The following is a 26,851-nucleotide window of genomic DNA, read 5'->3' on the forward strand; positions in this document are numbered from 1 at the left end:
CACCCCTTTGTCATGCAATAAATGTCATTCATTTCAAATTCAATTGTTTGAATTTCTCATTTAAATGTCCTTAAAGCATTTCGAATTCTCACATTTGACCTTCTCACTCTTTTGCCATTCATTAAACGCACTTTTACCATTCATATCAAATCTGAAAATTCTCTCCTCATTTAAATGCAATTGTTTGACGTTCTTCTTTAAGATCAATCTTTTAAATGCTCCTTTACCACACAATAAATTCTAACATTTGACCTTCTCACCCCTTTGTCACGCAATGAATTTCATTCACATCAAATCCAAAAAATTTCTCCTCATTTAAATGCAATTGTTTGACCTTCTTCTTTAAGATCAATCTTTTAAATACTCTTTTACCACACAATAAATTCTAACATTTGACCTTCTAACCCTTTGTCACGCAATGAATGTCATTCATATGCTCACGTTTATCTCTTATTATTAAAGCTTAACCCCCTCAGCAGAAATCATCTTCACCCTCTCACGGGTAAGCATGGTCAAGGAAATGCGTGTTTTTTTTTTGAGGTATTTTAGATACATCATATTTTCTTTGAGTCAATCCATGTTATAGAAATTTCTAATTGGGGTTTTTCAAGTTGTAGATAAAATCAAATTTTAATTGTATTACACGAGATTCATATGTGGTTAGTTCTATGTATTTTTCTTATATGTTTTTAAGTTGTTTGTGTTTTTAATCTCAAACTTACCAATGATGATTTTGAGATCTATTTTTGTTTTATGTTTTCAGTAACGTGTAAGATGTTTCCTTATCCTCAGAAAATATAATGAATATGTCTTTTTTGTGTTAAGTTATATGTCCACCTTTATTTTGATTCAGTATAATATAGTGTATTTGTAAATTATTCCATCTGATATAGTGTTAGAAGAAAATATAAAAGACAAAAAAATTTATGCGCTGACATAGCGTAAACAAAATTTAAATAAGTTAAACAAAGTTTGGATTCATCGTTAATACTCAAATTTAAATAAGTTCAACTTATTTTATGATTTTAAGAGATAGAAGCAAAGTTATAAGACATCAAACAGGCTGAGATAGAAGTAAAGCTACAAGTTAACAATTATCGGACATCACATAATATATGGTTTAAGCAAGTCACCTACATATAAATTTAGAGGATCTAAAATACTCAAATTTGAACAAGTTTAACTCAGTATGGATACATTAATAGTACGATTAAGTTTTAAAAAGTTCAACTTATTTTATGATTTTAACATGCATCCATATGGAATTTCAATTCGAAAATGGCCAAGATACTTTTCTATCATTAGTTATCCTTTTTTAATGTAAGTTAGTTGGTCATATGGTAAAGCACACCTGACTATGATTGAATGTATATGTTTGAAACCATTTATTTTAAGTAACATAATGTTGAATGAACGTGTAACCTCTCTTAAGCCTTAGAGGTTAGCATGTCTCAAACATCTGACCTCCACTATCTTCATTCCCATTTAGAGTTTATAAAAATCAAAGATAGTTATATATTCTAATGTAGTAAAAATTTGCTTTGTAAATTTTCCATGTAAATCCAAGAACGTGTTTGCATAAATTGTTCATGTCTCTTATTTGTACTTTAATGATGTCATACTCTAACGATGTCAACTTAATACTAATTATGTAATACATCATATTCCTTATGGAACTATTAAATTACAACCCAATTAGACGATATAACTTATTCGTCGCTTTTCTTCGTTGGTTGGACCCGTGCGTCGCACAGGTCGATGTTCTAGTTATTTATATATAGTTGGGTTTTTAAAAAGGGATAAAGGGGGAACTTTTATCGGTTAAAGTGAACTAATTACTTATAACTGGCTAAATTTGAACTCAATATCTTAAATACCACCGAATAGCATGTTAAGTGTTACTGAGCTTATTTCAATAAACTCCTCAAAATAAAGAGTAAGTTCTCAATCAAACTCCTCCAAATGTTTCCATATATAAAAAAATGTTGTTAACAATATATTTTGTGAACTTTTAATGCTATTAACTGATTTTTTTTTAACCGTGTTTCCTCCATGCACGTAACTGCAAAGACTAATAATCCATTAAGTCTTGTCACTTGTGGGATCGAAATAGACGACAAACTCTTATCTAAATTTAATTTTACATGTAAAACTGGTCAAATTTCTCAAAATCAATTATAACATTGTCAAATTTAATTTGTCAAAAAAAAAACATTGTCAAATTTAAAATCATTTTTTTATTTAGTGTGTTCGATTTCAATGTGAAGTTATATACTCCCTCGGTATTTTATTATAAGTCATTTTGAAAAGAAAAAAAAATATTTTGGTTTTATTACAAGTCGCTTTACACTACTAATATATTGTTAACATTTTTTTTCCTATCACATCCTTTGCCATTTCTTACTCTTTCTTCTTTCCATTCTTTTCATCTCTTTTTTCCACATTATTAATATATGATAATTTTATAAAATCATTCATAATTTCTCTTTTCAATACATGATAATATGTGTGAAAATGTTAAAATCACTTTAAAAATATAGAGAAGAGGATAAATTAATTGTGATTTTACAAACTACATTTTCACACATATCTTAACAAAACAACGTTAAGATACGACTTTAATAAAATTGTGCTTCCGTGCTATTAAACCCGACTTTGTCCATCTGTGTTCGTAGGCATTAATGAATTCTGCTCTTTACCCAACACTTTTTGCTCACTCCCAACTGAAAATACCAAAATGCCCCTGCGTGAGTTAACTCACGCTAGCGTAAATCTCTATGTGAGTTAAGTCATACTGATTTAACACTAGCGTGGGTTAACTCACACAGGGGTATTTTTGGAATTTCGGTTAGGAATGAGTAAAATGTGTTGGGTAAAGAGCAGAATTCGGGCATTAATTGTGTTGTGTGCACAAACTTGTATTAAGGGGACAACGAAATATGAAAACCATTAGTAATCAATCACACAATCGTATTGAAACTGTGAGTTAAGATCCTTTCCATTTTGGATCTTTTTCATTTCTTTTATTTAGAAAGATGAAGACACAATAAAATTTAAAAGTAATTAATAATAGTGAAACTCATTTGTTGGTAGGACTCACAGTACAGTTTTTGTGTCTTTTTTTTAAATGGTAATCTCCATTTATTTTTATAAATGGAGGGCATCCTTACTCTAAATCTAAAACTGTTAATGTGTTGACAAAAAAAGCTCTTTACCACCGAACTCATTCCCACCTTTTAGCACAGATAATTTTGCGTTATTAAAACTCAATTGGGCAAGTAAAGATTAAATGTTTCTTTAATAAACATACGTTGCACAAGGGCTCATGTTCCACATAAACTCTCTTCAATCCTCTAACTACTTCACTAACTACAGTTCATAAAGTGTTTTAGTAAATGAATACGTTACCATTAAAATTAATATTATTAATCATTTTTTTAATAACCCTGTAAATCTCAAAATGAACGCTTAATTTGAGACGGAGGGAGTATTAAAATTAGTTCAAAAGATCTTATAAGTAAATCATGAACTACTTTCAAAATATATAAAAAAAAAATTGAATGTTATTTTTTTCCAACATACGCTGGCGAGAAAAGATATCATACATAAATGACGCTTTTACTTGCACACCCTAAGGACAAAGGTAAACCAAAGGAAGTCATATAAGTTGCTAATTGCTATACATTACAGAACATATAAATACGAAGAACGATACAGTTTCCATTGCTGTATTAAGTCTCAGCACCTTGTTTTCTTTTTTATGTTAACAATCCCTAATGACTAGCAGGACATAATAACTATGGAATTCGTTATTACCAATCATCGTCAAGGCTCGCTTGGTGGAAACACATAACAGTACATATAAATATGAAGAACGATACAAGCTCAATGAGCATTGCTCCAGTCTCAATCATGTGTGCATGCCTAAGGATTATAGGAATGGCTATGCTCCCCATAGATGATGCTCCAGTCAAAAACTTTGCAGCATCCATCCAACTGCAGCATAATACCATAATATATTATATTTACTGCGTTGAATAATAAGTAACTTCAAAAATTTGTCCGTGCACTCATTGAATTGAAAATGTCATATAAATCAGGGAAAATCAGTTGCATAAAGCAGAATAGCAGATAAAAGTTTAACAAGTTAAAAACAATTTTATAAAAAACCAGAGAACTGTAAGCAAGAGACACTTACCCCCCACCATCACGACTGATTAGAAATTGAGTGGACCCACCTCCAAAGAATAAGCAAGGCATAGGTACCAGCACATACATCAGAGCTGCAGGTACAATGATCCGACTATTAAAATTTTCCAACTAAAAACAGGACTTCCAGTTTGAGCACAAAAGACTAACTCACCTGATAACATGGGCCACCAATTGTTGTATATTGCACATGCCTGCCATATCAAAAAGAAAGCAAATGGAATACACTTTAACACTTGAAAGTGAATGTATTTTTAAAATAACAGAGAAGATTCATATGTGCCCCTATATCATTCCAAATTCAATATTTCAAATAGATCATGTATCAACCATGTCATATAAAAAGAGCAAAAAATGTAAAACCCTATTTGAACATGTCTTGCTTCTTCTTTTTCCCTGTTCAATCCAAGTTTGAGTCATAAAGTTCTAGCCTATCCATCCTCTCCCAATGAGTTTTGGGTCTGACCTGAGACCTCCAAGTTTGAGGACTCACAGCTAAAAGATGAACTCCACCCGTTCAAAATATATAGCTCAGACAGATCAAGCTGACACATTAACACATCTTTGCTAGTCGCTAGATTACTGTTACTATTAGGTGTCTGTTAGAGACTGTTCCTCCCTCTAATTCACCAACAATTCTAGCAGCATGTTCTAGCATTTATTTTATGTTTATGTTAGTTTTATTATTTAAACTTTGACGGCTCGAATCTGATGGTTGTGAGACTTGTTAATAGTTATGATGTGAGTTGGTTTTTTCTTTTGTAATTTATTTTCTGCAATATCTTTGGAATGCGAGTGTAAAATGTTTATATTCTATCTGCCATAGGCCACAGAGCCAGCAATATCTATATGCCCTATTTTTGAGTGATCACCATAGTCCACCATCTACGATTAATAAAACAGACAGTGATCTTCGAGTTTGAGGGGTCTACCATCCACAGAAGGAATATTCCAAGTGAGGAAACAGGACACAAGGTGGTTCAGCTCAATCATGCCTAAGTAAGCCCTAAGGTTTAGCAAGTTCATTATAGAGGTAGGAAGGAAATACTCCCAAGTTAGTTAGCAGCAGGAATGGGTCTTGCATGTGTAAGGCTCGTATAAGGGGATAGTGGTAGGAGTACGTAGTCATTTTTTGTGTGGAATTCTGTTATTTTTTACGGTTGTAAGCTAGGTAAGGTGCTTCTATCCTCTAATGGAGCCAAGCTCTGTGAATGCACAGGAGTATATTTCCTGTGAATATTCTCTTTACATTCAATAATATCCCAGGCAATTCATGGTCAGGCTTAGTGGGGCCTAAATTTGAGTGTGCCGAAAAATTAGGTGTAGAAATGATCTATGTTGTCAATCGCGCCGCTTTTGCGGGCGATCACGGACTCGTGTAGCGGCAGAGAGGTCCACTGCGACGAGTTACGTGCCACATTCAACAGTGTGCTGGTTGCAGCCGTGTATCATGACGAAATTGCAGCCCAATCGCAGGCTTGTGTCTGCCTTTAGGCTTCACCTGCAAAATCTCTCAAATATCCCTTTTTTAAGAATTCTGTTTCTTTTTTAAGTGTATATAGATCATACTGTATTATTTTATTTGACCTATTTAATTATTTTTCGCAAGAACTAATCTATTCTGCGACTTTTCTCATTCATAATTGAAGCTCTATTTCTCCTACTTCTGTGTGCCAAGTGTGAATCCCGTGTTTCTCTTGCTTCTTCTTTATATAGATCATAAATTTTCAAGGGCATATAGATCATATTGTATTATATTTTAAGCATGTTTTGACACCTATTCTGCATGATTACAGAACCTGTATTTATTGCCTACCAATAAATTTTTTTCAGAAGGAGGGTTTAATTTCAACAAGCATTTGAACAGTTTGTGTTTTCAAAATATTATGTCATGTCATGCCTAGTAGACTGCTTTTCAGGGTTATGGTTTATTTTAAAAGCAATCAAAATTAAACAGCATAATTCAAAAAATATTCGAAGTTAAAAGCAAGCAAACAAACATTACTCAGTTAATTTCAGGTATTTAAGAGCATACCAGAATCTGTAGCAAAATGCTAGAAGAAAACATAAAAGCCAACCCAGCAAGGCTACACATCCCAAAAACAAAAGGTTAATAGTTAATTAGCCTTATTTTGCAAGATAATATCAATCATGATACAAAGCTCAAAATTCAATTTTCAACTTACACTGTAATAACGAAGACACGAACAGCCCCAGAACACCGATTTGTAACATCAGATGCAAGACAAGATCAGTAAAACATTACAAAAAACATGAAAAATTTAAAAACAAAAATGCATAATATGAGCAAAAATAAATCCTGAGTATAAAATTTAAAGAGTGAATTTGGTCGCAGTAACAGCAGTATAATCTCCAAACATACAAGTGAATTTATAATAAACTTAGCATTAGTGGTTTGTCCTTAAATTTAAGCTATGATTGAAAAAATGTAACAAAAGGTACTCCTATTCCAAAGTCTTAGTTCCAAGTTTTGTTACGACCTAAACAGATTAAAGAGTTTCAATTGAAAAAACCTCTACTATGGATTGCTAATTGTTGCAACCATAAGCGAATTGAGATGGAGATTATAATGACCTAATTGAGGCAATAATAACGAGGATCGCGAAAAAAGATAATGAATAGTTTGGGAAGAAAGGTGAAATAGAAAGCACGAACCGTGTACTGTCATCGCCATGGGAGCTATCTCTCTCTTGGATTTCCGATTGCAAGTAACGGAACTGAACAGTTGATGCTTGCTCTCAATTTTAACCCGCTTTTTTCTTTCCACTTTTTTTATCAATTATTTTCGATCTCTGTATGACTACGAGCTTAATTAATACACCCTCCGGTCCCAAATATAAGCAAAAATCCATGTTTTAGATTCATTTAATAAATTATGTATGTGGTCTTTATTATAGACAACATACATCATTTAATGAATGAATCTAAAATATAAATTTTTGCTTATATTTATGACCGGAGGATGTACACTTCATTAGATTTTATAAATTGTTCTAGGAAAAAAGTAGAAAAGCTACGGAGTTATCTTTTTTAATTAAAAAACAAGAAGTAAAATATAAATTGTGCTCTAACTTCCTTAAAAAAAAAAAGTGTGCTCTAAGTATTAGCAAAGTGTCAAAACTTGAGTTTGATTTGAGTGAAAAAAATAAAATAAGTGTAGTTCAACTTATAGCTACGAGGGATATTACATGCAGATATCGGAGGACTCAAACTTAGATTTATCACTTCTTTACATTTAAAATGTGTGATTCTAGTCAATAGACTATTTGACAAAAAAAAAACGTCGATAATATATTAAAAGACAAACTGTTCTTATAAACTTATAAAAGTATTAGATAATTATAGTTATGTTATCTTTTTGATATAGTGTTGTTATGTTATCTATTTGCTCGGTTGTGACAAACTTGTGACGAGTTTCCTTGAGATTGAAAACTTCTAACTCTTGGACTCAAGTGGTTAACGAGCTCTACTAAAGGATGAATTTTCAAAAGAGCCTAAGTTTCGTTTATAGGTGAAACAATTATTGGTCGGACTCAATTTACCTCTCAGACGGATTACCAAAGACTCTTTTCCCTAGAAACGGGAGGGTTAACACACAGGAATCAGTTCATTGTATTTTTTTTTTTTTTTTAGGAAATCAGTTAATTGTATTGCACACAAACTTATTTTGATTTCTTCATAGGATAACATTAAACCAATTCTTGAGCTTCTATGCAAGCAATGTTGTTGCCTTGCAGGAATAAAACTGAACGAAGAGAAAATCAAACATACAAAATGGTTTTCTGATGTGTTTGATGCAGCTATGAATGGGTTGCCCATGGTGGTTCGAGATGTTTGTTGGTTGATTCAACAAAATGTCAAACTGATTACAATTTGATCGGCTATAGTAGTTCGAACATCGACATATTGGTTCATGCATCAGAGGATGGTTCTGATTTTATTCAGTGTGAAGTCTGCACCATTAGAGCGGTGGTGGTGCATGATTCTATAGTAAACAATTGTTGCGCACAATACAACACCTATGTCAATCGTGCATGACAGAAACTGAAACTGAAAGACATAAATTTATTTGGAACTTGGAAGTACAGTTCCAAAACGATAGGTCATAAACATGGTTTTTAGTTTTCATTGTGTGGCCAATCTAGTGCCAAAAGTTACAATTTTTATGCTTAATCATGAAGCCAAATATGCCATGACATTTTTCCAGTCGTAACTATGTCAGCGATTGATAATAAAACTTCAATTTCTTCACATCATATCACGCAACTCATATCAATCCTTGACTGATGTCCGTAGTATCTTCACATCATGGACGGGCCTGAATAAGTAGAAATAGAACAAATATGTCAATTTTTTCAAGGAGTTGTTCACAAAGATCGACCAAGAAAAAAAGTTCATAAAGGAAGATCAAAGAAAGTTCTTGATTTAGTCTAGCATGATCAGAGAATGTTTTCATAAAATTCCATTTCCTGGAAGACACCCTTATAACATGATAGTTAAAACTAGCGTATAATAAGGGTGGTAAAGTGTTGGGCTAAAGATGATATACACATTAAAAAACAAAGCCCAAATCATACATTTGGTCCTTTAACTTATTTTGTGGCATCACTTTGGTCCCATAACTACTTTTTGTTCCATTTTGGTCCCCTAACTTTACCTCAGTTGGTCAAGTTAGCCCTTTCCGTCCAATCTGTCGCCTTTACACAAAATCTCGGTTTTCCCCTTCTAACCCAAATCAACTACTCAGCGTGGATAGTCAATTTATTTGATGTCTACACACCCAATTAGCCACTATATATCCAAACCTAGATCCAACGTGTTTTATTTAAATGTAAATTGAATACGCACAAGGCACATTCTTCCTTCTGATCCTATATTTTTAAATTTTAGACCTCGACAGATAGGCTTTCGTTGCCCAAAAACTTTGCTTGTAATTGAATATTGTAACAGTGCATGAGGCTCATAAAACAATTCCTCAGATGACCAACATTTTCGAGGACACCCAACATTATCAGTATCATATACCCAATACTAGCAATTTTATGATCCCCAATATCACAAAGTGTCATTAAACTGTTTTAGGCAAGATTGTTGGTTTATATATAGTATCTGTAAATGGTTTATCTTGAATGATACGACATACCTGTCATTGTTATCTGTTTGGACACTGCCAAGTCTTTTGATGATTTCCATTCCCCGACTTACTCTTCCGAATATTGTGTGTTTTCCTGGTTGAAACAGAAATTGAGTACTAATAAGCATTCCAAAAGTTTCACTATATGAATTAGAATGATGAATCATCTGATGCTAATGTTATGGCTAAAAAAATACTTGACTCTACTCTAGTAGTTCGTAGTAAGTAACAATTGTAGGTTTATTAGAGAACTCACAAACAGCACTTAGAAAATAGTCCCTTGTTTTTTGCATTCCTACAGATTTAGTCAATGAAACTAATGCAATGCGTGCAGCTGTCTAATATCCGTTTTGGCATATATGTTTATTATAGTTCTTTTGACAAATGAATAGAATAGAGACAACAAGACAGATTCTAATCAAACCCAGAGATAATCATCCACATTCATATTACTATAAGCACCTGATTATCTATTGTGTTTGCCATCAGTGACCTCAGATTACATTACATAATGATTAAATAGCAATATAGAGGATTTTTTTAGATGATTTGGTGATTATATGGATCAACATATCATATTGCAGACAAAAGTTAAAAAAAAATGTAAAGATAAAACGAGGTGAACATGATACAAATACGAAACATTTTACTTTTCACAACTCTGCAATGAGAAAATTTGAACCCAATAAGCATGGTGCATTGTCCAAAAACAAACCAATAGTTGGGTACTCTTATCATTTAAATAAGCTCTACTTATATGGCATTTGAAGCTCAAAGTCCTCACCATGCAAGTGAGTAACACAGTGCCAAACAAAAATCATCAACAAGGACCAACATGTATTAATAATTTCCAAAGTAAAATAGAAGGAAGAAGCAGATAAATTACCATCCAAAGAGGGGCACGGTGCGAGAGTAATAAAGAACTGACTTCCGTTAGTATTAGGGCCAGCATTAGCCATTGATAAAATACCAGCTCCAGTGTGCTTCAGCTCTTGTTTAATCTCATCTTCAAATTTAGCACTGCCATAAACAACAAAGTGGCTAAATTGAATTGATAACTCATAAGTCACCCAAAAAAACCTAGGCCCCCTTTGAATAAACAACTTCATTTGCAGCTTATAGCATAAGCGCTTATCAAAATAAGCACTTATATATAAGCTATTTCTATATCAAAAGATAAAATAAAGTCAAATCATTTTTGTATAAGCTGTCTTGGAGAGCTTATGAAAATAAGCCGAAAACAGTTTATGAACATGTCATAAGTTCCCCCAAACAGTTTATGTCAGTTGATAAGCGAAAATAAGCCGATCCAAACAAACCCATATTATGATAACACGATTACAAACACAATTAACATAACGATGATGAGTTAAAGCATACCCATAGATGGATTCTCCTCCTCTTCCTGTCCCAGTGGGATCCCCACCTTGTACTATGAAATCCTACTCAACAAAAAACCAATGTAATTAAAAAACAACACCATCTAAATTTTAAGACAAAATAACGAACAATGAAAATGTGGAAGATGAATACCTTGATGATTCTGTGGAACTTAACGTTGTCGTAATAACCTCTACGAGATAGTTCAATGAAGTTCCTACAAGTTCTAGGTGCATGCTTGTAGTACAACTAAAAACCCAAAAAAAAAAAATGTTAAAACCCTAATTCTGTATCAGGGTTTAACGAACGAATTAAAAAAATTAAAATAATAATAATTACCTCGACGGTGAATGAACCCATGGAAGTTTCTAGAGTAACCTCCGGAGCACCACCTTCTGCGCTTGCCCACATTTTTCTCTCAAAACACAAAACAACGATTTTCCTTCACTCTCTCTATCTCTCTCTAACGCACGCTAGAACTTGTGAATAAATAAAAAACCGTTTACGTGAGCCGAACCGGGTTGATCCGGACCGGGTTTTTTAGAGTGAAAAAGTGGAAACTATTTATATTTTCTTTTTCCGCTCATTTCATTTTTGTTTCAGAATGGAAAAAACAAGCGATGTCTGAGATGTTAGACGGTGCAATTCGACGAGTTGTTGTGATCGGAAACGGCTTCGCCGGCGCTGAGAATCAGAGCATTGGATTGGTTCGTGCTCTCGGTCTCTCCAATCGCATTTCCTTATACGTAAGCCTTTGTTTTCTTCTTCTTCTTCCTTCCTGTTCACAAATCATAGCATTTCAATTGAATCTTATTTTCTGTGATTTCGTCTCGTTTCAGCGCGTAACGAGGCCGCAAGGAGGAATCAATAGATGGTTTAAATGGCTTCCAGTTTCAATTCATAAAAAAATAGACTCAGTTATTAGAAAATTTTGTGGTAATTCAAGATTTCTATCACTGAATCATAATGTTGGTATATCTAGTATATTAGAAGCGGATGCTCACAGCATTGCGAAAATGGCTCGTCAAACATTTTATAAGTATGTTGCATTTGTTATTTTGTTCGTTATGATTAAATGGATTTCTTTATAAATCAATTGTTTAAGTGAATTGCGTTATTACTTTGTTTTTGGAATTCCTAGAGATGGTCCTTTGTTGGTTGTTGCGTCTGGACGAGACACCATTAATGTTGCGACTTCCATTAAACGGTTAGCTTCAGACAATGTTTTTCTTGTTCAGGTTAAACTTTGTACTTTAATCTTTTTTATTGTCCCTTTGATTGAAGCATGGAAATTAATGTCCCTTGTTCATAGTACATTCATCATAATTGATTGCATAAATGCTATTATTGGGGATAACTGTTAGTAATTGCATAAGATACTGGATGTTGCTTGTTTTTAAGAAACTGTGATCAGAAGCTTAATTCATAAAGAATACATGTTGGTTTCTTGAATTCATAATGACTCACCTTTTTTTTTTTTAGGGATCATAATAACTCACCTGTAGGGTAATGAAATTGCATATTTCTCTTTGGTGCATGTTTTTGAATTTATTATTTTCTATTCCATATATGCATGGATTGTGTGTAATGAATGATGGCATAGTGACATACATTATATATGTTGCTGTCTAACTCTCTTATTACATGCTCAATTCAGATACAACATCCAAGGTTCCTCCTGAATAGGTTTGATCTTATAATCACTCCTCGACATGATTATTATCCCCTGACTCCTCACGCCCAACAGCAATTACCTTGGTTTCTTCGGAGGTGGGTTACTCCATGGGAACCTCCAGGTCGCAATGTGGTAGGTACTGTAGTTTCGTGTGTGGCTATTGATGTTTATGCGTAAGAGAAAAAAAAAACATTTTGGTTGTCATATCTTAAAGGTCGCTGATTTTATATGATTTCAGGTCCTTACTGTGGGAGCACTTCATCAAGCTGATTCTGCTGCTCTTAGGGTTGCTGCTTCTGCTTGGCATAATGAGTTAGCTACTCTGCCAAAGCCCTTGCTTGTGGTTAACATTGGGGGACCTACAGGTATTTTATCTTCCATTAAGTGATTTATAATGCTCTTTCTATTGTATTTTATGAAGTTTTATAATGTTCATTAAGATCTGTGTAGCTTGAAATATGTAGAAAATGTATATATATGCTCATGCGCCTGATGACTGCGCAATATTTGTCTTAAATGGATGAAAATGTTCATCAAGCTCGACCCACAAGTCTCCTAGTGTTGTTTTTTGTATCTTTTTTTAGTTAAGGGTGTTGTCAATGTCTAGAAAAATCTGGTCATTCATATTTCATTTATTTGTGATTAGAAATTAGACAGTCCTCTTTTCTTCTCTTTAATTTGATGATCCCTTGCAAATTGGAGGCTTCTTTAAATGACTCTATAACCTAAGCTTTGATTGCAGGAAAGGAATTCCATTGCATGCTCTATGTATAGTGTTGTTCTATGTATAGTGTTGTGCAGGGCGTAATTGAGATTTTAACAAAAAGTAGGTCAATTTTGCATATGTAAAGCTCATTTGTTTGAAACCTTAAAGAAGGGGACTTGAACATAAAATTTTCAAAGATTTATATGCCCTATATTTTCTTCTTCAACTTTGTTTTTACACATTAACATTGGTGAAATATAACCATACATGTATTTCACCTTCTGTCTTGATGTTAAGTCTTTTTTTTCGGGTCAGGCAATTGTCCCTATGGTGTGGATCTGGCAAAGAATTTAGTGGTTATGCTTCAGAATGTTCTATGGAGCTGTGGTACAATCAGAATATCTTTCTCTAGAAGAACTCCTGAGAAGGTACGTACATGGTATAAAGATTTATGCAATTTGTAAGATTATTTTTGCCTTTTTCAGTCCATAGGTTGGATGAAGTTATAACTTCTAATATGTGTTGGCTTCTACCATGAACATGCTCACGGTTGGTGATTTGTCTGTAAAACACCATGTATAAATGATGCCGTCTGGATTTCAGTTAAGAAAAATTTAAAAGAACCTAATTTTTTGGGTATAATGTCAAATAGGTTATTATAAAAAAATAAAAAATAGGTATGCTCTAATAACAAATTCAAATTTGCATTCACTGCAGATCTCCAAAATTTTGATCAAAGAATTTTCCACAAATCCTAAGGTCCAAATATGGGATGGAGAAGGTACTTAGTGGTCATATTTTTAAATCATAGGAAAGAAAATTTAAACTTGAGTGTTCTGGTAATGGAGGTTACTTACTGTAAATATTTTTATTACTTATAGGTCCAAATCCACATATGGGACATCTGGCCTGGGCTGATGCCTTTGTTATCACAGCTGATTCAGTCAGTATGTTGAGTGAGGCCTGCAGTACTGGGTATGTAAGATCAGCATGCATCTCATGAAAAAGTAAAGTCAAAATGAAAAGAAAAAAAAAATCCAAACATTGCTTTAAGTGAAATCATCAGTGTCATGACTTCATATCTTTTACTGCAGGAAGCCTGTGTATGTGATCGGAACCGAATTGTGTACGTGGAAGTTTGCTGACTTCCAAAACTCTTTGCAGAAGCAAGGAGTTGCTCGACCATTTACTGGGATGGAAAATGTAAGTTGCCAGATGTCCTGTAATGTTCTGTGTTTTTTGTGTTTAAATGGATATCAGTCTTTGAATTCAGAATGAACTAACCATGACCCCTTTGTCCTTATTTCATTGTCAGGAAAATGCACTAGTTATAATGAAAAAAAATTAGATTGCAAAGCTAGGTATATAAATTAGTTTGTTATTTCATGCTACAATTTCAAAAGTAACATATAGCAAATGCTAGAGCCTAGAAGAAATTTTTGAATGGCCTTATCAGAATTATTTGTGCAGTGTTTTTCTAATCTTGGCAGGTGCCCTCCTACTTCCTAGCCAGTCCAGAGCATTAAATGTTGCCTTTTACTAATTTATGTTTTTAAAATACAGATAACTGAAAGCTGGTACTATCCTCCACTGAATGACACTGCAGAAGCTGCTAGTCAAGTGATTGCTGCTCTTGCTCAGCGAGGATGGACTATTCGTGCATAATGATTCCCTAAGCCTCCCAATATTTTATTGGAATTCTTGGAATTCATTGACTAGGTCTAATTGAAGAGGAAACACCATCTTGCTTAATTTCCACTGGCTCCTGCTTAGCTTCAAAGTGCTTGCCAGCAGCTGCAGCTTCCTTCTCTGGCAAAGGTTGTAGAAATGGTTCTTACTTAAGTGGATTGGGCAATAGGCGGTCACTTCACTTGTAGCTTATAAAAGAATTGTAATTGTTAACCTTCCCTCAATAGTTATTATTGTGAGCTTTAGAATTTAGATAGTCTGCACCACGCACTCAAATCATTTTTTTAAACCAACCGAGGAAATGTATCATAATGTAAAATAATTTGTATTGAATGATATATTAATTGCCATATTATGTATTTTTATTTATTTTTCCTTACTCCTGTCTCTCCTGAAGGAGACATTCTATGCTTATGCTCCTGCAGTCTGTCATTCCTTTTTACTATGTTAAGATAGGGTCAAATCAAACTTGCAGAGATCAACGTTCCCGGAGTTCAAATTTGATTTTAGAAGTTTCATCCTTTATTTTCTAATGATTATCAACGTCTAAGGAGATATCTTCTATAAGCACTCTCGCAAGGCTCGGTGTTAGACGTGTCCATGTCTAACAACAAGAGTTCTTTTGTTCAGATACCAAAAGTACACGTTCACTTAATTGTGCCAGAGTCTAATATTGAAATGTCCTCTAGAGAGTTGCATGGTTCTATTACAATTTTTGGGCTTTTAAGTTAGGGTTTTACAAGTAATCACATATGTAATACTCTTGTTGACCCAAAAAAATGCAACATTGTTGAAGGGTTTTGCATCCAAGGTGCTTGTAGTAGCCGATCATTCCTATCATCTCCATAGTAGAATTTTTCTTATCATATTGAAGTTGCTTTTCCTTCGTTCATGACTTTTATTCGTAGTTTTTCCATGTTGAATCTGTGTCCTTTCTTCTGGATCCTTTATCTATATTGTTGTGCATTATTTCTAACAAAATGGTATTGTATTTCTTGGCTTTGGGTTGCTCGATTATAATGGCAACTATCAAGTACATAATTTTGTTGCTGGGGATTGTAACACCAGATTTAGGTCAAGAGAGTTGTTCTTGCATGTATCGATTTGAACAATAATATGCATTGTCGTTGACAAAGGTGAGGCAACAATACACTTGGTAAAGCTATGAGTCACGTTCATCTACACACATGTTAAATAATTGAGGGAAATGATAACAAGTGTTATTAGGGTATTGTTTAAGAACCCAAAACAAGTAACTTTTGCATAGAAAGTGGTGTATTCCAATACTTAAGTATGATTTTATAAACCTTCTCAAAAGTAAGGTTGTTGTTACACTATGATTGGAATTAGAGTAATATTACGAGCATGAGGGGACCAATAGACATGCATTGGCACATACTTCTCTCTACGAAAATTTCTCTCCCTTCTCTTTAACCTTCATTCCCAGCCGTACTCCTTTTCTCCCTCAATTCCAAAAACCTGTTTCCATCATGTAGATCTAGGAGTATGGTGGAGTGACGAGATGCTTCAACAGAGTCTCCACATCACCGGAGTACTGCGCAGAGCTGTTGCCGGTGGCTACAGCGGCGACTGCGCGGTGGCCGTTCTGCAGATCTACGGTTTTTGAGCTGTTTTATGACAGTAACCAAGCTCCTTTCCTTTCTCCCTTGTCATCCAAACTCTATTTACCTTAGTTGGAGTCTGCTTCTGGCGGTCCGGCGTCATTCAAGGCCGCACCACCGCGCGTCCGGCGATCTGTCCACTCCTCCTCCGTCACCCATTTTCGACGGATTTGTCTGCTACGACGGCAAGTTTTTGTGTGGTGGTGAGAAGGTGTTAACATGTGCTGTTTATGGGTGGTTATGTAGTGGTGATTCTGTGGTGGTGAAGATCGATGTTGGGGTGGTTCCTGAGGTGGTGATTGGTGGTTGTCGTGGTGGTGATGCGGTGATGTGAAGATGTCATGGTTATGTGTGGTCTGTGACGAGCTTGGTGGGGTGGCGGTTTAGGTTGTGTGGTGGTCGTGATGCGGTGTGAGGAGGACACGGGTTTCGAGATTCGGGAAGTGCTGTTCAGATTTGATGTTCGCTCCACCATTGGTTCTCTTTTACTCCGGCGACGGACGCCTTATCCTTGTCACCGGCGGTCGCTTTTTTAGGATCGGGTTGTGTTTTCTGCTTCAAACCGGCGTCGCTGCCCGTGTTTTGGTGTTGGATTGTGTCTTCCTCTAGATCAAGATTTGTGTTGCTGCATGTTTCTTGGTGAGGCTGTTTGGCGGTGTAGTGATGCAGGGGTGGTGGTGGTGGTGTTGTGCGGTGATGATGCAATGGTGGTGGTGGTTATTCAATTGTGGTGGTGGTGGTGATGTGTGGTGGTGGTGAAGTGTGGTGGGGGTGTTGATGTGTGGTGGTGGTTAGTATTTTGAGTGAGGAGGCGGGTGCTTGTTCAGGTGATTTCCTTTGGAAGCAACCTCTGTTACACGGGTCCTTGTTCGTCGTCTCTAGCTCTTGTTTGTGCTTTTTGGGTGGTTTAGGTGTTTTCGGAGTTTGGAGGGTGCGTGTCTCGTTGTGTTGAGCCTTTTCCTTTTGATTTGTTTGTTGTCTAACTTTGCATGCCATGTCTTTCGTCTTACATATTGTGTGCTGGTTTTCGATGGGCCGGTTCATTTGGCTTCAAGATCGGGAGTCGGGGTCTAGCTGCTATCTCTGTTTGACTTGCTTTGGTTTTTCTCTGGTGTACCGGGGGCGAGGGGTGCCCTGCTAATTTGGTTCTAAAGTCTGGTGGGTCGATCACTTTTGATTCGAGATCGGAAGTTAGTTCTTTGTCTCAGTTTGGTTTTTGGGCTTTTGTTTTGTGCTCTTTCGGTGGATCGGAGGTCGCGAGGTTATGGAAGCTGCATGATCCTTCGGTCAGGTGCTCTTAGAAATGTGGCTCAGCTTGGGTGTTGGGATCTGGGAGTTTTATTTTGAGGGTGTTCTTTGGGGGTGAGTAGTGACGACGAGCGATGGTGGATACCTTGTTTACATGGGTTGTTTCTTTGGAGTCTGTTTTAGGTGGTGATGTGTTTTGGTGGGTTTATCTTCAGTGGTGTTTTTAGGTGGTTATGGTGTACCGTCTATATGCGGCACCATTTGTATCTTGTTTCGTCCATTCCTCACGTCTTGCGGGGATGGCGTTTAATAATATTTGCCGATTCAAAAAAAAAATTACGAGCATGAGGGGACATTCATATGAAACAACTGGAAGGCTTTGTGATTTATGCAAAGAGGACTAAGTATGCTCATTGAAAAGGTTCCTTTATGGCTTGAAATAGTATTCCGGTAATGGTACACAAGAGTTGACTCATTTATGATTTTCCATATTTTAAGAGATGCAGTTATGCTTGTTGACCGTAGATTGAGTATCCCTTTCTAAAGAGTCACTCTATTAAAACTACTCTCTCTGGCTAGCTGAAAGGAGCACATAATTCTTTTGATATGCTGCAACCTTAAATTGGTATTTGCCTACCTATTGATTTGTGGTACTTTTACAAATTTGTTTGTATAAATTTTCCTATAATTCATCGAAACTGACGAACCAACATAAATAGATGAAGATGAAAAATAAGAAGAGGTTGAACAGGAAATAAAAGAAAAAGGAAAACCTCAAATCCGGTGGTGCAGATAAATTTTAACAATAAAAAAGTGAATATCAAAAAATGTTTTGATAAGTGTGCACTAGTTTGTTGCAACTTGCAAGTGGCTATTATAATTCTTCTACTTTTTCGCACTATTAATTAATTTAACTAATTTAATATTAAAAGATTTTGAGTATCTGAGCGGGGGGAGTGTTGAGCACTTGGAATAAATCGTTTTGGGTAAACACAATCTTTTTTTAAAAAATTTATTTATAGATTACTATACTTAATTAAGTAGTGTTAGTACTACGAACCAACGCGTACCAAAGTTCTATAACCCTATACTTAATTGGCTAATCAATTATTTTTTATTTATATAAAACAATAATTATTTTGTCTTTATGGGATAACCAAAAGTTGAATGAGAGGGAAGACTAGTTGATGGAGAAAAGAGAAAGTTATCAAGAAAGATAGGTCTGTCAAAAAATAAATCAAGAAAGATAGGAACGATAAAGAGTCGAAGACGTATCCAGTAGGATAAGACATATTTTGGTTAGATCTAACTACAGTAGAAACTCTTTAATTTAATACTCGGTAAATTAATAAACTCTCTAAAATAATAAATTTGTCCGGTCCCGACTTGAGCCAATGTAAAAAATTGAAAAACTCGATAAAATAATAAGATAATAATTTTTCGGGAGATCCCTTTATAATTTTCGGTCCCAAGAAAATCATAAATTAATAATTCATAGAAACTGAAAAAAATATATTAAGAATACATTGAACACATTTGTTCCTCTTGTTTACATTTACTGTACTTCAAAAGTCATTATTGATTTCCAATGCATATGAACACAGTAGTTACTAATTTACGTTGAGTCCCAAGATTCGCTGCAACGTAATTCTAAGCGGCATAGACTAATTTTCCTTTTTGTTTGGTATGTACAGTATAATTACTTAAAAACTCTTTAAATTAATAATTATTAATTTATCGATAATTAATAACTCTCTAAATTAATAAATTTCTCCGTACCTGACATTATTAATTTATAGAGTTTTAATTGTAACTTAATTTAAAGCATATTTTGCAATCTTTTGTGAGTAGCACTAAATCATCAATGTTATTTTGATTTTGATATTTTCTTGATAGTCTTGTTGCTTTTTATCAACATTTTCATGCATTTCATTTGTAAGAATTTGAATATTGTTGAATTTTTTTTAATGAGTAAAAGGGGGGTTAAACCCAACAGAAAACAACAAAAAATATATGGAAAACAGAATAGAGCAAGTATATGCCAACAAGACGTTAGAAATAAAAAAAAAAAAAAGTGGCAAATCAAGATTCTTAACGAGTGTTTCCACCTCAAAACCATGCTTAGCTAAAAGGTCTCCTACCTGATTACACTCCCTAAGAACGTGGCTCAAACGGATTTGACCATTTCCCCAATGGATATGATGAATATCATTTGATAAGTCGATGCAATGGTGAGTTTTGCTGCAACCATTAACGAGCACGACCATCGTAAACCTAGATGTGACAAGTAAGTCTTTTATTTTCCCTAAAAAAAAAGAAGTAAGTCTTTTATTCTAGTTCATAGAAAACACATGTATGCATTTAGTCTTTTAGGTTTTTGTTTTCGTGTATAAAAAAAATGTCGACTCAATGAAGTGGTGTTATGTAGTGGTAGTGGAGCTTTTTTTATTAGGGGTGTTGGCGGCGGAGGTTAGTTGATCTAAAAACAAGAATAGTCAAGAACTATTCTTTATTTTTATTTATTTTGCCTATTTTACTCTTTACATTTACACACACAATTCAACTCCAAACGTTTTTTCCTTATAAATGCGCAACTAAAAAATATTAGCAAAATTAATGCCATAATTAAAGAGATATTGAAATAAATTTTATCATATAAATATGAAATAGATGAAATAAATACAATTTTATTCAAAAAGAATGATTCCACATGCAACCATAAATAAAATAATCTTTTTACGATATGTCCATATACTTGCCCTTCCTGTGATATGTTTGATGAAGACGAACAACACTTGTTCCTAACTTGCAAAAAAGCGCACACAATATGGAAGGAAGGGGGTTTGTGGACGGAGAATGAGAACGTAATTCAGATCGAATGGAGATTTAAGAATGTTTCTTTAATTTGTTGTTAATTCTGCATAATCATCATCATTCTTAGTGTGTGGAAATACTGATACTGCTATCAATATGTATATACTTTATGAGAATTGTTGCAAAATGGACTCGAGTTAGTTGGTTGTCTACTATGAAAACTTCGAACAGAGGAATAGTTGATCAAGGGTGGAAAATACGGAGAATGGAACTGTGAAGTGCAATATTGATGCAACTTTTTTCTATCAACATAACAATTTTGATATATGATAGGAACGTGTATCCACATCAAAAGAGAAGAATCTATCCAAGCAAAGACATTATACAAACAACAATGTCTATCCCCAAAAGAAGCATAATCAACGAATTTTGCGAACGCCGTAAATTAGTTGCAAGAATAAGGTTTTCGACGAGTTACCATCAAACTGAACTGCAAAGCAGTAAATCACATCACCAGACACTAATGCGATATTACTGAGATTGACTTGATTTTACATTACTGTAAGACTTCCTTGAACATTTTAAAAACTATAAGTATAAGATAAGATAAGATAAAATAAGATAAGTTTTATAAACAAATCTTGTGGTTCGAACATTATCCTTGATGAAACAAAATAAGTTTGTTACTTTCAAGTTTCAACAACAAAAATTCTTTTGAAAAGCTTTTTTATATCCAATTTGTATTATTGCAATAGAAAATAAATAAATATTAAAATATATAAGTGTGTCAATGGTGGAAGCATTTTCGGTCGAAGCATATTCAACTTTCATTTTCATTCATTCACCAAATGAATCGAGTTAGGTTTTTTGTTTAGAGTGAGTGAGACTGCTCAAGTCAAAATTCTTTTCTTCTTCTTCTTCTTCTTCTTCTTCTTCCTCTTCTTCTCTCGAGTCAAGTTTCTTCTCTGAGTAAGTGTTTCGAACTCAAAAACAATGTCTCAGACTAAGAAATTAACGCCGAATCTGGATCAACACAGCACGAAGATGCTCAATCTCACTGTGCTCCAACGCATGGATCCATTCATCGATGAGATTCTCTTCACCGCCGCACATGTTTCCTTCTATGATTTCAACATCGAAACTAATCAGTGGAGTCGCAAAGATGTTGAAGGATCTCTGTTTGTTGTTAAGAGGTAATTTGATTATTCTATTATCTCTGTTACTTCGATTTGTATATAATTGGATCTTGTTTTGATTGCTGTGATTTTTCTTCAGGAATGCTCAACCTCGGTTTCAGTTTATTGTGATGAATCGGCGAAATACAGGTTCAGATTTGTGTTTGTTAATTCCGTTGTTGAAATTATAGTGTTTTTCAGATTTGTTATAAGGATCGGTTATAGTTGTATTAGATCATTCGTTTCTGATTGCATTCAATTGAAACCTAAAGAACTTGTTATTGTTGATTACTGAATGCTACTTAATTGTTGAATTAATTTCTGAATGCTAATTACTATTCATTCTATGATTGATAATTGAATGAAAGTGGATCGAGTTTTTTTTTTTTTTTTTTGAAAATATATACATCAAACAATTTGTGTTGTGTGTGATGTTATTATCTGCAGATGTAGATTTATTCTAAATTAATTGTTGTTACAATGAATTATTTTACTGTGTGGAGCAGTGTTGTCAAATAACCGCTATAGTGTAGCGGAATTTAAAATCGCTTTTGTTCTGCAATGCACTATTTGGCGCGAAATGTTGTTTTATAGCTAGCTATAGTGGCGCGAAAGCACCGTATCTTGGTGGAATGATCCGCGATTGACAACATTGGTGAATGTCCAAATCTGTGCCATCTATTCTGCAATTTGGTGTAGTTCCTCAATGCACTATTTAGCGCGAAGTGTTATTTAATACAGCTGTAGTGGCGCGAAAGCACCGTAGCCTTACTGAATTAGAACAAACCTCTTTTCCATGATCCACAATTTAAAACACTGGTGTATGTATGAATCCGTGCCATCTATTCCCTACTTGATTACTTTCTATGTGATGTTTATTATGACAGATAATCTGGTGGAGAATCTTTTGGATTTTGAGTATGAACTGAAAAAGCCATACTTGTTATATCGGAATGCGTCACAAGAAGTTAATGGTATATGGTTTTACAATCCAGAAGAATGTGAAGAAGTTGCAAATCTCTTTAATAGGTATGTTAGTTTTCCCTAGTCAAGCTATTTGTGTAGTGTTTTTCCATGTTTGTTTATGCGTGTTGTTAAATAGCCGCTATAGCGGCGTTATACCGCTATAGCGTAGCGGAATTTGAACATACTGCTATTGTTCTGTGATACGCCATTAAGTAGTATAAAATGTTGTCGGGTAGAGATTACAGTGGCACTATAACACTATTATGTGACGTAATTTGAAAAATCCTCTATTTTCTGCTTTTCGTAATCGACAACACCTGTCGTGTAATCAAAATGCAGGACACCTATTTGCTACTAATATATATATTTTGCCGAATCAAATTTGCAGGATTCTTAATGCATACCCAAAGGCACTTCCAAATGCAACGATGTCTTCAAACAAAAGGTGAGGGTTCTTAGAAAGTTATAAAATCTTAAGTGTAAGTTTGGTTCCACTTTTAGAGGAGGTAAAATTGATTCTATTTTGAAATATTTGGTCGCTCTCAAGTAGAATTGATTTTGCTTCTTGAATTGATTCTAACATGAAGCTAGAATCTGGAATTTTTTATTCTAGAATTGATTTTTAGACTCAAATTTATTGTTCAATGCACTTTTCAATGTATGTATCCAAACATAAATCACTTTACCTCCAACACACTTTTAGCCAAAATCAATGTGACATAATCAATTTATTTAAATGTTACTTTTCATCTGAATGTGCTGCCAGTTGCCTATATGTTAATGATTCTAAAGTACATTATTTTTGTTATTCTGTATGTGGAAATAATTTTTTGATAAAAATATTCATTGAAAAGGTCAACTTTTCATGTCCATTGATTTGCTTGTTCAAACTTCAAAACTCACTATTTATCAATTTGATACTCCCACTTAATTATCTCTCCAAGCTGCTTTATAAGTCATTTACTATTGCATGTTATGCCTGATGTTTTTATCCTCTGTAGTGAGTTTGAGGAACATGACCAAGTGTCAACCATAAATGAAAGCGCTATCGAGTCGTCTTCTGCTGCTGTTGCTGCAACTGATGCTGTTGAAGATTCTGTATTCACAAATTTCTTCAACGTATGTTTTCTAGTTGTATACCGATTTTCCTGCCTTTTTGCTGAATACTTATGCAATGTCAATTTCAAGTTTGGTTTTTCATTTTATGATTATATGATGTCTCTGGCTTTAGAAACTTTTGATTTCAATTGTTGCAGACATGTAAGATTACTGGACCTTATGCTTCAAATGTAGAAAGTTTTCACCAGCCCTACCATTCTGCAAGTGTCACTTCTACTGTTCCTGGTGGTTTTTTGTCTCCTGTACCTTCTATTCAAACACCTTCTACCTCTCTCGAAACAATCAACAGTGGCACTCAGGTCACTAATCTTGTTAAGCCTTCTACTTTTCTTGCATCCAACTCCTTATTACCATTAATACCACCTATTTCTTCACCCATGCCACCTAGTGCAGCTGTTCATCATACCCAGAATCTACCACGCCAATACGGCACTCCGCTGCTCCAACCCTTCCCACCACCTAACCCCCCTTCTTCTCTTACCCCCATTTCCAGCTCTATGCCAAATAGGCCGGTTATCAGCAGGGATAAAGTCCGTGATGCACTTGTATCACTGGTTCAGGTACTTCATGGTCTGCCTTCTACTAGTTGACTGTTTTACATATTTCAATGCACAGTTTTGACCTTTAATATATTTAATTATCCATCAGCAAAAATTATAAAAAGTTGACATTTTGAAAATATTCATCGACATCTTATATGCTACCATTTATCTTTAATTGTTAGAAAAATATGGTCAAAGTGTGTTATGTGAATAGTGCACATAGTCAAACTAGTTCATTTATTTTGTGTGGGAGGGGGTAATTGTTATTCAGTTACGTTTTTGAGGGGTGGGGGAGGTAGTATCAGTCCCAATGAAGCTTTTCCAAATACATTAAAAATAGTACTCTATTTTTACTCCAAGACAGAAAGTACACTTCTTGGTAATTATCCAAACTATTGATATTAAGATTTTTTTCATGTAAGATAGCCAACAAAATTAAGAGAGATCTGTGATTGGGAAATAAGATGGCAAGACCATAAAGGAAGGATTTTATGAATTTGATGGTTGAACACTGCATTTTTATTACAAGCGTGAAATTAGATTTGTGGTATGCAGTTTTATAGGTTTTCATAATTGTATTGCTTCGTGCGTTTTATGTGCCATCTTGTTACAAAATAGAACGTCAGTATAGGGTGGTGAAATGATGAACGTGTATATTTTTGTTTTACCATTTGTGTGGAATGCTTCCAAGTTTTTGTTCTGGTATTTCTAAATGTTTCCCTGATAACGATATTTTCTTGTGCCAGGATGATAAATTCATTGACATGATGTTCCAAACATTATTGAAGATGCATAATTCATGAGTAATCGAACATCAAAGGTTGGGTGAAAACAGCATATAAACTTAGTTCTGTATATGGTAGTTGCTCTCCAACACATCTGACTCGACCATGGCATGTTTTGTGTAACTTCAGTCTAGTCGTTTTTTTTTTTTTTTTTTGTCTTTCACTCCTGTCACAACTTTGCATATCTTTTGGCCGATTCCGCAATACACCGTCAAATTATAGTGCATTAATACACAGTATCCTTACCTTTGAATTTATGTATGTATACGTGGATAGTAATGGAAGAAAACAAGGATTAAAATATTAAATAATTTTAATTGGATAAATTGATTACTGTCCATGTGTACACACAAAAATCTATGGTAAAAATATGCTCGTGTATTCTTCACTTCTAAACTCTCCGTTTGAAGTACTTCACTTCTAAACTCTAGTATATCATAGAAATTGCCATATATGGTTGAATAATGTTCAATAAGTACTTTCCTGTCGGTGTTCTCCTTACACTTCGTGGTACTTGTGCTATTGGCACAAACCTGGAGGTTTTATAGGTTTTCTATATAATATTTGGATTTTGGATTTTGGAAAAACTAGTCATAGGCATCCATGCAAAGGATATGTCGTGCAAGAGTTTTGGAGTAATATTTTTTAAAGATTTTGTAACCACTTTTGAACAACACCTTTGAACAACTCTCATGTTTAGGTTATATTCTTATTCATTTTTCTCTCTACTGTTTTTTACCAATAAAAAGAGAGAAAAAGAAAGTTGTCAGAAGTAGTTGGATTGTTGTTGAAAACCAAGATCAATTCAACATTTGTATCTTAAGAGGGCTCATTAGTTCCACTCACAATTTATTTTTTTACTTAAATGGTGCAACAAGTCTTAAGAACTTGGGTCTCACAACTTTAACATATTAGTAATGTTTTATTTATATTTGAATTTATTGCAATCTAAGCAAGTATTATGAATAAAAAATTCAATTTAGTTCTTAAATTGTCATTTTCATCACCCTAAACTAAAATCAATTAAAATGTCTGTAAACTATGAAAAATGCATCAATTTAGTCCCTAAACTATTATGAAAACAACCAATTTTGTTTGTAAAGTGCGAGACTAAATAGCAGGATGAGAAAATATTTTAGGGATTTTTTAGTTGATTTTTATAGTCTTGGGACTAAATTAAAATCACATTTTTAAGTCCACGTGACATTTTCCTTTAGTATTTCAGAGATAAAAAATGTTAACAGAAAATTTTTACAAGGAGTAAAAATGTTGATGGAAAATTTTATAAGAACTAAAAATATGTTGACGAAATTTTTTACAAGGACTAAAAAGTGTCATTTTATTTTGTAGAGATTAAAATGAAATTTTAAATATTTATAGGATCATTTACTTAATTAACCTTATAAATGTGGGTTGTACGGTGGCACGAGAGAGTTGGTATTGGGTAGGGCTTGCGACTGTGCTGCAAGAGCGAGTTGGAATTGTGAGCAGTTTGGCAAACTTTGTTTTTGATATATGTCGTTAAAAAGCCGAGACATTGCTGGTCGAGTGGCTTTACTTCTTTGGCAGATTTGGGCTGCACGTAATGATGTCATTTGTAATGACGCTCATCATACTTCAACGAGCATTGGAAGGACTGCACTAGATGCATGGCAACAATGGCAAGAGGTTCATAAACACCCCTCACCATCGGTTGTACAACACAGGCAGAGTAGAGTGCAAGGTAACCAAGCGAGACGTGGTTGAAGTGCAATGTGGATGCCGCG

At 34.3% G+C, this 26,851-nt stretch overlaps 4 protein-coding genes across 6 annotated transcripts; 2 read left to right on the top strand and 2 right to left on the bottom strand.

Annotated features, from left to right (window-relative positions):
* Positions 1-3,644: 3,644 nt before the first annotated feature.
* Positions 3,645-7,040, bottom strand: LOC146910783 (Vacuolar protein sorting 55 (VPS55) family protein). Of its 3 annotated transcripts, none has more exons than XM_085731102.1 (5): positions 6,396-7,040; positions 6,245-6,296; positions 4,364-4,403; positions 4,199-4,283; positions 3,645-3,996 (listed from the first exon to the last, which is right to left on the bottom strand). In XM_085731102.1, the coding sequence occupies exons 2-5, from the start codon at positions 6,275-6,277 to the stop codon at positions 3,813-3,815; spliced, it is 342 nt and encodes a 113-aa protein (XP_085587228.1). In that variant the 5' UTR covers positions 6,278-6,296; positions 6,396-7,040; the 3' UTR covers positions 3,645-3,812. The 3 variants fall into 3 exon arrangements, with proteins under 3 accessions (XP_085587228.1, XP_085587230.1, XP_085587227.1); XM_085731104.1 differs by having other exon boundaries at positions 6,886-7,008; XM_085731101.1 differs by lacking the exon at positions 6,396-7,040 and having other exon boundaries at positions 6,245-6,304.
* Positions 7,041-8,275: 1,235 nt separating this feature from the next.
* LOC146910784 (Cyclophilin-like peptidyl-prolyl cis-trans isomerase family protein) lies at positions 8,276-11,224 on the bottom strand. Its single transcript, XM_085731100.1, has 6 exons — positions 11,084-11,224; positions 10,898-10,993; positions 10,745-10,806; positions 10,251-10,384; positions 9,374-9,458; positions 8,276-8,548 (listed from the first exon to the last, which is right to left on the bottom strand). The coding sequence occupies exons 1-6, from the start codon at positions 11,153-11,155 to the stop codon at positions 8,503-8,505; spliced, it is 495 nt and encodes a 164-aa protein (XP_085587226.1). The 5' UTR covers positions 11,156-11,224; the 3' UTR covers positions 8,276-8,502.
* Positions 11,225-11,301: 77 nt separating this feature from the next.
* Positions 11,302-15,193, top strand: LOC146910785 (mitochondrial fission protein ELM1-like). Its single transcript, XM_085731099.1, has 10 exons — positions 11,302-11,490; positions 11,584-11,783; positions 11,886-11,982; positions 12,402-12,551; positions 12,658-12,784; positions 13,441-13,553; positions 13,843-13,906; positions 14,007-14,100; positions 14,220-14,328; positions 14,689-15,193. The coding sequence occupies exons 1-10, from the start codon at positions 11,365-11,367 to the stop codon at positions 14,788-14,790; spliced, it is 1,182 nt and encodes a 393-aa protein (XP_085587225.1). The 5' UTR covers positions 11,302-11,364; the 3' UTR covers positions 14,791-15,193.
* A 6,116-nt stretch (positions 15,194-21,309) lies between these two features.
* LOC146910786 (mRNA-decapping enzyme-like protein) lies at positions 21,310-25,672 on the top strand. Its single transcript, XM_085727558.1, has 7 exons — positions 21,310-21,691; positions 21,774-21,823; positions 22,561-22,702; positions 23,028-23,084; positions 23,641-23,758; positions 23,896-24,318; positions 25,047-25,672. Exons 1-7 carry the CDS (start codon positions 21,492-21,494, stop codon positions 25,101-25,103), a joined length of 1,047 nt encoding a protein of 348 aa, XP_085583684.1. The 5' UTR covers positions 21,310-21,491; the 3' UTR covers positions 25,104-25,672.
* Positions 25,673-26,851: the final 1,179 nt, after the last annotated feature.

The sequence above is a fragment of the Medicago sativa genome, chromosome 7 (genome assembly GCF_051527215.1).
Source record: "Medicago sativa cultivar Bolivia chromosome 7, Bolivia_mono, whole genome shotgun sequence".
Lineage (NCBI taxonomy): Eukaryota > Viridiplantae > Streptophyta > Magnoliopsida > Fabales > Fabaceae > Medicago > Medicago sativa.

Excerpts from the sequence above, each read along its gene's own strand:
- LOC146910783 (XM_085731101.1), bottom strand. The coding sequence starts at position 6,304 with ATGTGTAGCCTTGCTGGGTTGGCTTTTATGTTTTCTTCTAGCATTTTG. Across the intron at positions 4,284-4,363 it reads TTGGTGGCCCATGTTATCAG|CTCTGATGTATGTGCTGGTA; the intron begins GTGAGTTAGTCT and ends TTGTACCTGCAG. Across the intron at positions 3,997-4,198 it reads ATCAGTCGTGATGGTGGGGG|TTGGATGGATGCTGCAAAGT; the intron begins GTAAGTGTCTCT and ends ATTATGCTGCAG.
- LOC146910785 (XM_085731099.1), top strand. The coding sequence starts at position 11,365 with ATGTCTGAGATGTTAGACGGTGCAATTCGACGAGTTGTTGTGATCGGA. Across the intron at positions 11,491-11,583 it reads CCAATCGCATTTCCTTATAC|CGCGTAACGAGGCCGCAAGG; the intron begins GTAAGCCTTTGT and ends GTCTCGTTTCAG. Across the intron at positions 12,785-13,440 it reads TAACATTGGGGGACCTACAG|GCAATTGTCCCTATGGTGTG; the intron begins GTATTTTATCTT and ends TTTTCGGGTCAG.
- LOC146910784 (XM_085731100.1), bottom strand. The coding sequence starts at position 11,155 with ATGTGGGCAAGCGCAGAAGGTGGTGCTCCGGAGGTTACTCTAGAAACT. Across the intron at positions 10,385-10,744 it reads GGAGGAGAATCCATCTATGG|TGCTAAATTTGAAGATGAGA; the intron begins GTATGCTTTAAC and ends TGTTTATGGCAG. Across the intron at positions 9,459-10,250 it reads ACCGTGCCCCTCTTTGGATG|GAAAACACACAATATTCGGA; the intron begins GTAATTTATCTG and ends TGTTTCAACCAG.
- LOC146910786 (XM_085727558.1), top strand. The coding sequence starts at position 21,492 with ATGTCTCAGACTAAGAAATTAACGCCGAATCTGGATCAACACAGCACG. Across the intron at positions 23,759-23,895 it reads TATTCACAAATTTCTTCAAC|ACATGTAAGATTACTGGACC; the intron begins GTATGTTTTCTA and ends CAATTGTTGCAG. Across the intron at positions 24,319-25,046 it reads CACTTGTATCACTGGTTCAG|GATGATAAATTCATTGACAT; the intron begins GTACTTCATGGT and ends TTCTTGTGCCAG.